The following is a 12560-nucleotide window of genomic DNA, read 5'->3' on the forward strand; positions in this document are numbered from 1 at the left end:
AGAATTTGTCAGCTAAATTTGTGCAATTATCGCTCAAAGGATCACATTCTCATAAAAAGAACTGCATCTCTGGATTTTACTCATGCAAGATCATCTTAATCATCTGACTATAATTCCCATCTGTGCATCTTTTCATGTTCTTACTCAGATATTTAGAAAGCCAAGAAAAATTATGTTGCTAGCCTAGCAGCTGAATCGTTGTATTTTGTGTTGAATGTCAATGCTGGCACAGGAAATGCAAGATACTATCTCAGATCTTTTTGAATGATTGAAGGAGGAAGAGGATTTGTAAACAGTTTGCAACATAATCGTGGGATCTTTATCTATGGAAACTTTATTTAATAATAATTTTAAATCAGGTTGTGGTTTGGGATTTTAGGGGTTTTCTATTTGTTTTTGTTTTCAAGAACAGTGCCTTTATGTAAACTACACATTTTGCAGAAATTGTCATGGTGTGTTAATTTTCATGTCTCCGAATTATTTTTTCATCATATTCCATATATCTTAATTATGCATTATGTTATGAAAAATGCATACATATTTTCAAAAACAAAGCATAAACAGTTTGTACTATTTAAACTGGAACTATGTACTTGTACTCTTTAAACAAGTGGAATTATTGCTGAGCCACATTTTTTTAAAAAAGGGCCATAATAACCTTGTTAGCATTAGAAAATTATTTAATTTTTTAGTAGGACAAAAATGTTACATTTTCACTATGGTGTTGCCCCATATCCTGGTAATGTTGCAGTCCAGCAGCCAAAATTGACCAGTGTTTTTATTTGGCATTGACAGTCAAAGGGCAAACTCTATTTTAATTTGTCAAAGATTAAATAAAAGAAATTTTGATCTTCTTTTCTCTCTTTTTTCCACTTGTAGGCTTAAAATGAATAAACAATGTTCTTTCTGAAGCATGACTCATTCAAAAGTACACCTTAAATGAGGAATTGTTCACTTAATTGAAATTATTCTTTTGCCAGCTTTGTATTGATGTGTTGATGTGTATAAATGGATCTTTTTTTGTTCACAATACAAGACTTGTGATCAAATTGTACTGTTTTTGTTGAGATAAAAATCTTCATTTTGAAACCAATTTGCACAGAATGTTTTCTAATAATATCTGTATTTAAACCATGCCTGTTCTTTTGTAACTACATTTTGTATTTCCAGTACATTAAATTTGTATGTGTGGTTTATGTAGAAGAGGAAAAAAAAAAGGCAGGAAAAACTAGGACTAGGACTGAGAATAATTTCTAAAGTCATACGCAGGACACTTGAAGGAAAAAACCAAAAGTACGTCAGGGTAACAGTAGTAGGAGGGTTATTTTGTTTTACTAATCTCCTAGAAAGCCTACATTAACAACAATGTGCAAAAAAAAAAAAAAAAAACCAAACCCCAACAAGACAAAATGCTGGTACTAACCACATGCCCTTGTTATCTTTCATGAATGCTGTGGGAAGAGATTCCCAGTGAAATTAGCAATATAAGAGAGAATTATACTTGTAATAATAATTTGCACGAGTTGAAATTTAACATCTAAAACCATTCAGTTCGAAGAGGGCATTAACAGGGATCAGGAGAATCCATGTCAGAAACTCTGGAATGCTTTCTGGGACATAATGTTTATACTTTTAAAAAAGTGAAATCTTCCGTGTCCTATCTGAAAAGTGTAAACCCACAGTCACAGCTGTAGAATGAAATCCTGTGAAGACAGTTACCTAGTGAGTGGGGTGAAAATTGTCAGTCTCAGTGACTGAGTGTACCTACTAGAACAAGTGGTTTCTTTACTGATCACTTTTTGCTTGTCTTCTCAAGGGAACAATGTCAGACTTGGTTCAGTGTTTCACTGTGGCTGGGGGTTGTTTTTTTTTTCCCCTTGCCTGGTAGGATCTTGAATGATACCAAATAATTTATCTTTCAACTGGTTTCATTCCAGTACTCTACTTTTGGATTATTTGGGCTTTCAGCACGCTTAACGGAATCTTGCTAATTTCTAAAAAACATTTAAATTGGTATTATAGTAAAAGTTTATTAGTAAAGTTGATACTGGTTCTTGATTATTTGAGCAGTTTCTCCTGTAAGTGACGTTAATAATTAAGTTACAGCAAAACTGTAATTTGAGTTAATTGTGATTTCAGGTCTCTGAACAAAATGAATTTCATTACAAGGCTTTCTGCTTTATGTCTGAGGAAAAGCAAGATGCAACAGAGACACCAAAGTAGTCAACGACCAGCTGTTCCACTTGGGTCACGGATTTTAACTGATCCTTCTAAGGTTTTTGAGCATAACATGTGGTGAGATCTTTCTTCAAGGCTGGTTTTCATATGTTTGTGTATGTTATTTACTATGTTGAATGTTGGGACTGTCACAGGTAACAGTTATGAGTTCTCAGTGACTTGTGTGAAAAAGCTGCTGTGCAAGTAGGTAGTCATGGAATGAAAGGCAAAATATTGTTATAGATAAGTAATGAATTAGAAGACTGAAGTGTAGAGGATGAGTAGTCCATGTTACAATGGCAGAAAGTTACCAGTTGGATACAATAGCATTGCACACTGGATTAGCGCTGTATCCTAAAACTGACGCCATTTCAGAAGGAACATGTAAATTACTTGTGTTCTCCTAAAGGTGTGCTGAAGGTGTTAGAGATAGTTTCAGCAGAGATTCCCATACAGCGCACAATTATAAAAAGAAGTAAATTGAATCTTAGCATAAATAAACAATATAGTAGCAGAGAAAACATTAACATGTACATGTTAACAAGAATAAGAACTGCCCTGATTTGCAGCAGTACATCTCCATCTCTAAAAGGTATTTTTATGATTAATGGAGGCTCAGAAAAGAGTGAGAATGCTAGTCATCACAGTGGGAAAACTGGGATTGAAAAGACTGGGATTTTTGACCATGGAATGGAGATGAATACAAACGAATAAGTGATACAGGAAGTGTTAGAAGGACAGAAGAATGTCTAAGTCTATCTAGAAAGTAGAAGAACATCTATCTGTTTGTACATCTAACATGTGTTTGGAAGACCAGGAATTTTTATTGTAATAGTTCATAACTTGAGAACAAAGAATACTTGATGAAAAGTGAGGAATTCAGAAGGTATACAAGAAACTATTTTCTACATAAATTTAAAATACGTTATTGAATTCTGTCACCATTTTTGAGAGCAAGGATTTGGCAAAATTAGAAAAGCGACTGGATGTGACTGATGATATCCAATGGGTACCGTAACATAGGAGTAACAGATGACAAGTTTCAGGAATTAAGCTTGCTTTTTAAAAAATAATGTACGATTCTTACATCTTCAGAGGTGTCTCCTGCTGGGAAATGTCAGAAGTTACTGGACAAGCTTTTGTTCTGAACCAAAGTTTCCAGCCTGATGAGTTTTTAAAACTTACTGTGCTTTTTAGTAGTCTTTTTTTTTTTTTGTTAATTGGTCCATGTCACTTTTTAGTCTAAATTGTTTCAAAAGTTTCTCTAATACTGACGAATAAAAATGTCTTGAGAGGAATACGACACAGAAGATTGTCTTCTGGTTAATAATATCTTCATTACTCTTTTTAGTTTCTAAATTTGGGCTTAACTCATGAGGCAAGACATGCAAATAGATCTTCACCTATTACCATTTTCTAAACTAGATGTGCCCAAGGGGGACCATGGGCTCCCCAACACATACCACAGTAAGGCCAAGTCTGGAGATATCTGTACTTCTGTAAGTTACTTGGTCAAGGAAGCTGTATGGTTATTGTCTTAAAAGAGTGTAAAGTTTGTCTCCATGTTTTGTAAATCTATATGTGGTGTAGATCTTAATCATCTTCCATACTCCAGGACCTCCTGCTAGGTGGAAAAATCCTTTACTTACATGAATGCTCATTCAAATGTAGGCTATCTAGTCTAGGTAGGAAGAGATTTTAAGGCGGTGGCTGTCCTTTTTCTGTAACATTGTCAAGGTACAATGTTTCATTTTTTAGTTTCCTTCCAAATAACTGATCATACGTAGTTTCAGTTTTTCTTGGTAGCATTCAGTCACAGTCCAATAAAGACTTACCAAACTGTGACGCAGGTGGTTGGGATCGATGGTGGAGATGGGATTGAAAGGAGCAGGGTTGTTCAGAAAGTGGATCTGTAGATGAATCCAGGTAACTCACAAGGGAAAACAGGTTGAAACTGAGTTGGAGCAGAGAGTATGTGGAAGTTGCAAACGCCTTGATAAATCAAGAACCTAGCTATGAAGTGGAGGGAGGTCCTCGAATCTGAAGGTGGCTGAATCAGCAGGGCTCTCACTAGGGAGATAAGCGGATCAGGATGAGTGGAGGTTGAACTAAATAGATCCTGCAGGGTGAGCATAAGAGATACATCTTCCCTAGCATTGATGTATGAGCTTTTATGTCCTTTTCCACTCATCAGCTTTGAAGTGGCATCCTTCTTTTTGACTGTGTGTGAATTGGCAGGGAGCCAGGAGCTGCTACCAGTGCTGCTAGGAGAACTAAGCAAATTAAATTTGGGAACTAATGCTTTAGGTATTTGCTGTGGTGCTTTTCCGTCATTTTGAGAGAGAAGTAATGTATGATGTTAAACATTGAAGGAAAAAATGTCTGATTCTATTCAGGTTAGTAATTGGCATGGTTTTTGCAGGTCGGCTTTCAGAAGTAACTAAAACCAATGCTAGTGAGCAAGTTAATGGAAAAGGGATTAAGTTGAATAAGCTGAACTCAAAGTAGCATTGCTTGGTCTAATGTCAAGTCTACTCATGTTAACAGTTCCTGGTGTGGTTAAAATTGATAGCTTTCTTTGGTACCTCATTTGAAGTATCCAAACTATAACAGTTATTCTGTGTCCCCTCTTTTGCAGATTTTAGTCAAGAAGTGCTGCTGCTATTGTGTCATTTGGGGTCTTCCATACAGAAATTACTAGGCAAGAATGAAGTTTTATGAATTTCCAAGGGACAAAAGGAAAAAAAGGTGTCAATGAAGATGAAGGAATTTAAGCACCTATGGTATTGTGTGTGGAGCCCTTAAGGGCTCTGACTGACACACAATGGATTAAAATTGATCGTTTAAAGCTTATACCACAGCAAGTCATACAGTCAGCCCTTCTGACAGATATTATTGCCATCTGAATAATCCTTGGTTTCAGCTTGCTGGAATAGACAAGGTCAAAAATGATGATAGCAGTGAGGGAAGCAAGTCTTTCCAAGACGATGGCTGCCAAGTAATGCTTTGGTTGTTCAGTTTTACTCTACTACAGCATGTCTCTCAGAGCCTTGACACTGCACAGAAACATTTGTTTTAGGAACAAATACAGGAAGGGGAGAGGCAACTTGCTGGGGACAATAATGAGAAATATTTCAGTAGAGATACGGAAATCAAGTCTGAGGCAAGCAGACAAATACATACCAATTAGTCTCCCACAATTAACAAAAGAGGAACAGTGAAGGTCTAAGAATTAAATTGCCTGTATGTCACCAAGCATGGAACAGGAAGATGCTCATTAGCTTTTTGAGACAATCAACTCTTTTCAAGTTAGCACCTTGTTTCTTTCACCATAATAACCCATGAAATTTTGGTCAAAAGCTTTCAGTAGGATTAGGATCTAATAGAGTACTTGAATTATATTATCTGATTTAATCTGATTTCTGCAACTGTTCAGACTGGATGACTTGGAGGGACAGCTGATTTGCTTTAAAAGCTGCCAGCAGCACTTTTTGGGCACTCTCCATTGTGGCCCGATCCAAACACAATCTGCAGGGAAGACAGTTTAGTCATTAGGGTTAGATCTTGGCTTTGTTCTGTGACCATTTAATAGATTAGTAGGACAGTTAGTTAACCACATTACACAAATATAGATAGCATAGACTCTGGAACCATTACAGTCTTTTCATAGGAATGTCTCATTCTTCTTTTTTCTAAATGTTTCCTGTCTCTGTTCTCCAAATAAGTAAAATCCTGCTCATCAATTCCACCTGTTCCACTCAAATAGGAGGATTATGCTTCCTGTTTCAGGAACAGCTGATTCCTTTGCTAAGTGACCATTGTTCTTCATCATAAACATTGGTAACGTGAGAAGTTTCTTGCAGCGGAGTGTTTGTTGATAGGTCTATGTTATATCCAGCTAAGCTCAATTCCAATGGGACATTCAAAATACTTTCCTGTAAATGCACTCAACTTACGAGATATAAGTTAACCTTATTATTAAGAAAAAAATGCAACTACTTTCAGCCTCTTTGCAGCTGGAAGATTTTTATTAATCACTTGAGTTTTACCTGATTAGTAATTGGTTTTTATCTATCATACGTTGAAACTTAGTTTTTAACTGTCAGTCTTCTTGTGGTCATTTGTTTGCATAAAAAAAAAATATTAGAGTCAGTATAAGTGATTTGTGACTGTTTTCCTTGGGTAAAAGGTTGTGGAAAATTCTGTTTAAAGTCTGGTTCTTCAACTGCCTTTTGCAGGGACCACATGCAGTGGTCACAGGAAGAAGAGCAGAATGCTAAGGAAAAAGCAACAGAGAACTCAGTTGTGAAAGTTCAATTAGAAGATCAAGGTAACAAATATATAAAGGCTTAAGAACTCCTACTTTAATGATATTTATTAAAGCATTAAATGATGCATTAAAATCCAGCAACGCTTTTGATGTCTACGTTCTCTTCTTTAAATTTGTTGGTTGTTTTTTTTCTTTTTTGCCTCAAAAGATTCTCAGTGTGTTTCTCTAGCAATTCAGTTACTTGAGCAGTTTTTCATGTGGGGTGTAATAGGCTCGATGTAAACCAAGTACATCAGTATGATTCAGTTGCAAGTTCTAGCTCCTCTTGCAGTTTTTTAGAATAAAACTTTGAGAACACAGGCCTGCTACTTCATCAAAGGCAATGAATTTGCAACCATCTAAGGTGCTGGAGATGAAAGTTCCCAGATACAATATTCACGTGCTTTTTAATGATTTGTAGAGTGTTTAGAGAGCTAGTGTTTGTATATTGCGCCATATATCAGTGAAGTGCCCTGGTCCTAGCTGGTCCCAGCTTGCTGCCTTGCCCAGCCCGAGCTGGGAGTGCTTCAGGAAGCAAAGTGTTCACTTTGTGTACTGAAACACCTTCCATATCTTGCAGAGTTTGCTCTGTAAACAATTAAGGAATTTGATGTAGGTCTTCAGAGAGAAACTTAATGTATTCTGCGTTTTTGAAGAATGATAGCTCTAGGTTCAAACTGGCAAACTAAACCCTAGACTAAAATCTAGGATAGTTACATATACTAAAGCTGAGTACCAACTTGCTAGTAACACAGAGAGTAGATTCTTAATGTGTTGCTTTATTAGAAAGATATTCTGAAAATGATGTATTGGATTTCTTAGCATGTCTTGAACCTCTCAAATTAGATAGTGTGATTGTCAACGTGTGCTCAGTTTCATTGATGTAGCTAGGACACATGTTGGAGTTGACCGAATTACCTGTGAATGTATCTTGGATTGTGTGCTCTTTGTCACTTTGAATGCTCTGGGATTGTCATCCTGCCCTTTTCTGTTACCTCTCACGTTCTTTGTCTAAATACAGGAGTACAATGTTTGCTTTTCAAAAATGACATCTAATATTTTAATTTGATTTTTGTAAAAAGTTGGAAAAGAGCTCATAATTGAAAAATAAACTATGTAACCATGAGGTTCCTGGAACCTTTAATTCTTCATCTGCAATCAATTAGAACTTGTTCTGTATTGGTGAGAAATCAAATAATCAGGCATTTTTCTATTGCCAAGAAATACTAGAATCCGAGAACATTTCCTATGAATGCCCCTCTCTTCAGAACTTGAATTAGGTGAACATTGCTGATAGTGCTCCTTCAGAAAGCTTCAACTTCATTCTGCAAGTAGAAGTACATTTTGGCTTATTTGTGTAAACAATGAGTTAAACTGAAGCTAACTAGCAGGTTATTTTTGGGCCTCAAACTACAGTGTAGGGGAAAAGAGAAGACAGATTTCAACCGTACTATTGTATCACTAAAATATGGTAGTTCTGGTGAGCCTGGTTAAAACAAGAGAAATTAAACTGAATGAACTCATGATACTACCTTCAAGACTTTTATTACTTACTAGCATGTCCAGTTTCTTCTCAGGCATGCCTGCTTGTGTATGCAGGCATACACTAGCTGTTAAGGAGAAGAATCAGCTGACTAAAGGATTTTTTTTTTTGCTTCAAAAGGTTATATGTTTGTTAGTTTTGTCACTTTTACATGCTTTGGAAAATTTAGTAGTCAGACTGATTAAGCATACAAAATTAAGTAAAAAATTGATAATGATAATGCATGTGTGGTTATTATACGGTGGTGCAGGAGTCACCAGTGAAAGAACAGAAAGTGTTGTTTCACTTGAAGCTATATAATGCTGTACTAATACAGTTCAACAGACTGACTTTAGCCTTTGCTTTCCTTCAATTCTGAAATCTGAAAAACCTGATAGGAATTTAAGTACAAGGGTACTGAGCAGACTTGTATAAAAGTAGTGACTATAGCAAGGGGTGATGATGATTTAAGAACCTTCTGAGTAGAAGGTTTGGTTTTTATCCTGAAGCTGAGCAATCTGTGAACGTGCAAGCTACACTACTGAAATCTGGTATATATGACCTCAATCAGTTCTTTGCTTGCTTTATAAAACAAGTCTGTACAATTACTCCACATGGCTGGGTCTTGCCCTTTAATAACACAATTTAATTTATAATTTTAATTTAATGTATGAAATGTTAAATTTTTAAAAATTATGCGAATTCCTAGGACAAGGCATTCTGCCACCTCCTTGCCACTTCCCACTGCCTGTCTCTGCCTCTAATGATAATTCTCAGCCTTGTTTATCTCTGAAAAGCTGTAGTGATTTAGGAAATAGTATGTTAAGATTTAAATGAGTGGTAGGAGAAATGCACCATGTATTTACTCTGTGCATTTATATTAAAAGAATTAATGGGTCAGTGTAATTTAGTAGGGACAATATAAAAAAGGCAAAACGTTACATGATGTACACTTAGCAAAAGTCATCAAGGGTAACAAGCAGTTCCATAAATGCTTTGGGAATGAGGGGGGAAAAAAAGAAAACGATTTGGTTTGGTACTTAGGAGGGATGAGAAAGGGAAAACCATCAACAAAATAGGCATTGAAAAAGCTGTAATTCTTATCTTTTTATCAGCCTTCCTTTGAAGGTGTTAGCTGCAGTCCAGTGGCTAGCACAATTAGTGCTAGTGTGAAGGAGGAAAGATCTTGTTCTTGTACTGAGAAAGAACAGGTCACAAAGTACATCCATAGAGTGAGTGCATGGATGACTGGGAAAGCGGAAAAGAGAATATTTACTTTTTAAAGAAGGAAGGGGAGAAAAAAGATTTAGTTTCAATTCCTGGAAAAATACTGGAAGAGATAATCCAGAGCTTGCATACAAAGGAGATGTGTACTGGCCAACAAATATTTTTTCAAGAATAAATCATGTAAAATCAAGCTAATTTCCTTAGACCGATAAGGAAAAAACAGCAGAAGTCCTGAAATTTATCCATAGTCAGGCTTCTGATTTGGTTTACTTGACATTTTCATAGGCAAGTTAGGCAAGCAAGAGGTATTGAAACTGCTTTTGGGTGAATGAATGCCCAGAGAGATCCTTTTAGAATGGAAGGCTGTGCAGGGCAAAGAAGCATTTCGTTCCATGTCCTGTTCTGCTTGGTATTTTCATTAGTGACCTAAGGAAATGGGAGACTTGAAGATGATATTAAGTGAAGAGATGTTTCAAGTATGGTGAACGATAGGATTAGGATTCAGAAAGATCTGGACAAATGGTGGGAAAAAAGGATATGAAATATATAAATTTGCTAAAAATAAACGCAGAATATTTTGCTTAGGAATAATTCCTTGGAAAAAAAAAACCAAAACCAAAACAACAACTAGGTTCCAGAACAATTGGTTGGGTAGTAATTCGGCAGAAGATGATCTGAGGGTTGCGGTGAATCACTAGCTGAATCAGCAGCGTAATGCTGTTGCAAAATGGCAAGCTGGGAGCTGTAAACAGGACTACAGCCTGTAACTCATTCCTTTTGCACTGCGTTGATAATGGCTTTACAAGAACACAGCACCACATAGTACTAAATTGGTGGACAGAATCTAGGGAACAAAAATGAAAATTATTAGAAATCTAAAAATCGTGACTTCTGAGGAAAAAGAGAGTTAGGTTTAGACAATCTACAAAAGAGATTGTTTATGGGAGACAGTAAAAGACTTCAAATAAGTAAATAGGTGTTGCAAAGAGATGTGAGTAATCTTTGCTTTATATGCTTGATTAATGGGACAAGAATTACTGGACTTAAATTGCAATAAGGAAAGTTCAGATTAAGTAGTAGAAAAGGTTTCTAGCTGTATAGATGATGGAGTGTAATATGTTGCTGAAGAAAGTTGTCAAACCTATATGGAGGGTGGTATTTTAAGAAGAAGTTGGACAGACTTCTGTAGAGAAAGGGGTATGAGTTCCCTGATGGGGTGAAATCCCTTCCAGTCCTATTGTTTGACATTCTAACATTCAGTTAGACTGTTGCGTGACTTAAAAGTTAACACAAAGGTCTATTGTAAGACTCTCTGAAGTGTTTTCAAAGTAGGAAAGCCGATATGTTGGTTCTGCCTATTCTGTTGTTTCCTGTCAAAACTGCATTGTTAAATGGTTAGGAGTGAATGACTGTCTATTGGCTGTGCGGTGGCATTTATCACTCCGGTTCACAGAACTGGATTTCTAATTGATGGCGCTGTTTTGAGGTATGACTAGTTAACATCAAATTTATGATTGATCATAGAGTTTCATAAATCATTACATTAATTAATTGAAAAGATGCATTGCTTTATTAATTTGAGCTGTGAAAACTTGTCTAAGAAGCTTAATGATTGCATGTTTTGGTGGTGCTGTTCTATCATGTCACTGCATTTAAAAAAAAAAAAGATGATGAAAAAAGCCTGTCTGCCACATCCTAAGTGATGTAAAATCTAATTAAACCCTCATGGAAGTTATTTTGAGCAGAGATTAAGGTAAGACCCAAAATCCATATGTTTTTATTTAAATGTGAACAATGTGCAGAACTATGGATTTTTACACCATAAATTTGCAGTCCAAATTCCATATTGCTTTACGGTATTCACCAAGTTTTTGTTTTGTTTTAATTTCAGATAAATATGAGAGAGAAGCCAGTAAATATTGGAATGAATTTTACAAGACTCATAAAAATAACTTTTTCAAGGATCGCAATTGGCTATTTCTTGAGTTTCCAGAAATTCTTCCAGAAAAAAGGAGAGAAGAGTTGAAAGCGGAAGAACGATCTTCAGAACACACAAAAATAAATAGTACAAACAGTTTTTCATGCAAAAATGAAATGTTTGAGGAAGGAGAAAAATATTGGAGGAAAAACTATGAAGGTGCTTCTACTTCTGTACAAGGATATGTATATAACAAAAACCAAGCAAAATCTTTTACTGACAATCCTCAGGGTAAAAACTGTGGAGAAGAACTTGGCAGGCTAGAATCCTTCCCTGGTAGTGATGCCACTTACAGAATATTAGAGGTAATGCACTGCAAATATTCTGCTTATCATATATATTTTGAACAATTTTTAATAGCTGAAAAGCCTGATAAAGACACTTAACAAGTATCTTGAAAGTAAATGTTTAGAATTTCGTGTACTACATTCATTTATGGCATAAACCTTCAAAGAAATCTATGGTCTAGTGTTTGATTTCCCTTTAAAGTTTTTCTCAAATCAGAATTTAGGTCTTGATTATCAGATTCCATTTTCACTGGAAGCTGGGATTCTAATTTCCTAAGGAAAGCTCTGTCTTAAAGTGCAAGTACTTGAAACATTCTTGCCAAGTGGTGAAATTGGACAAGAATATTGCATTTTCCTATGCAGTTTGAGAGATGGATTCTCTCTTAACTTTAGAAACACACTGAGGAGAAACATCATAGAAGTGTTTTGAGAATTGTGGTATAAGATGTTTATACCTTTTCTGTCCAACGTACCTTCAAGTCTAATGGGTCCTATCTAAAACTAATTTAAGACAAAAATTAGAAAAAAAGAGATTTTATTTGCTCATTTATTTTCACTTTTTGTTTCACTTCTGATTTTTTTTTTTAGGTTGGTTGTGGTGCTGGAAACAGTGTCTTTCCGATTTTGAAAGTTCTATGGTATGTAGTGCTGGATTTTCAACTGTGAAAGTTCTGTTCTCATCTTCTTCATTTTCTTTGAATGTTGGCGTTAGAGCAGTGCTGCAGGAAGTGTAGAGTGGACTGTTTTACAGCCCTGAAATTCTGCTTGCTTGCAGACCACAGATAATGTTGGTGGCATCAGTACAAGCTGCTCCTCATATTGGTCAACCTTAGTCTTGTGAAGTCTGTATTTGTTGACGAAGTCTTCAGGTGCAGACTGATTTTTTTGTAGCTAATCTCAAGCAGGTGAAATATTCTTTTGTTTTATGTGCCCTTGTAAAGCTACCAGATATCTCTTCAAAAGGCCAACATCAGAGACAGTAGATTACAGCATGTGATCTACTGGTAAGAAGTGGTATTA

General features: G+C 35.9%; 1 protein-coding gene across 1 annotated transcript; it reads left to right on the top strand.

Moving 5' to 3' along the window:
* Positions 1–2143: 2143 nt before the first annotated feature.
* Positions 2144–12178, top strand: LOC104501817 (methyltransferase-like protein 8; the record flags this gene model as incomplete). The annotated part of the gene is made up of 4 exons (XM_010145694.1): positions 2144–2295; positions 6456–6547; positions 11167–11558; positions 12129–12178. Coding segments are annotated over exons 1-4 (677 nt in total), but the record flags the coding sequence as incomplete, so codon positions are not given.
* Between the last annotated feature and the right edge of the window lie 382 nt (positions 12179–12560).

This window comes from Buceros rhinoceros, unplaced genomic scaffold (assembly GCF_000710305.1).
Source record: "Buceros rhinoceros silvestris isolate BGI_N320 unplaced genomic scaffold, ASM71030v1 scaffold31260, whole genome shotgun sequence".
Classification (NCBI taxonomy): domain Eukaryota; kingdom Metazoa; phylum Chordata; class Aves; order Bucerotiformes; family Bucerotidae; genus Buceros; species Buceros rhinoceros.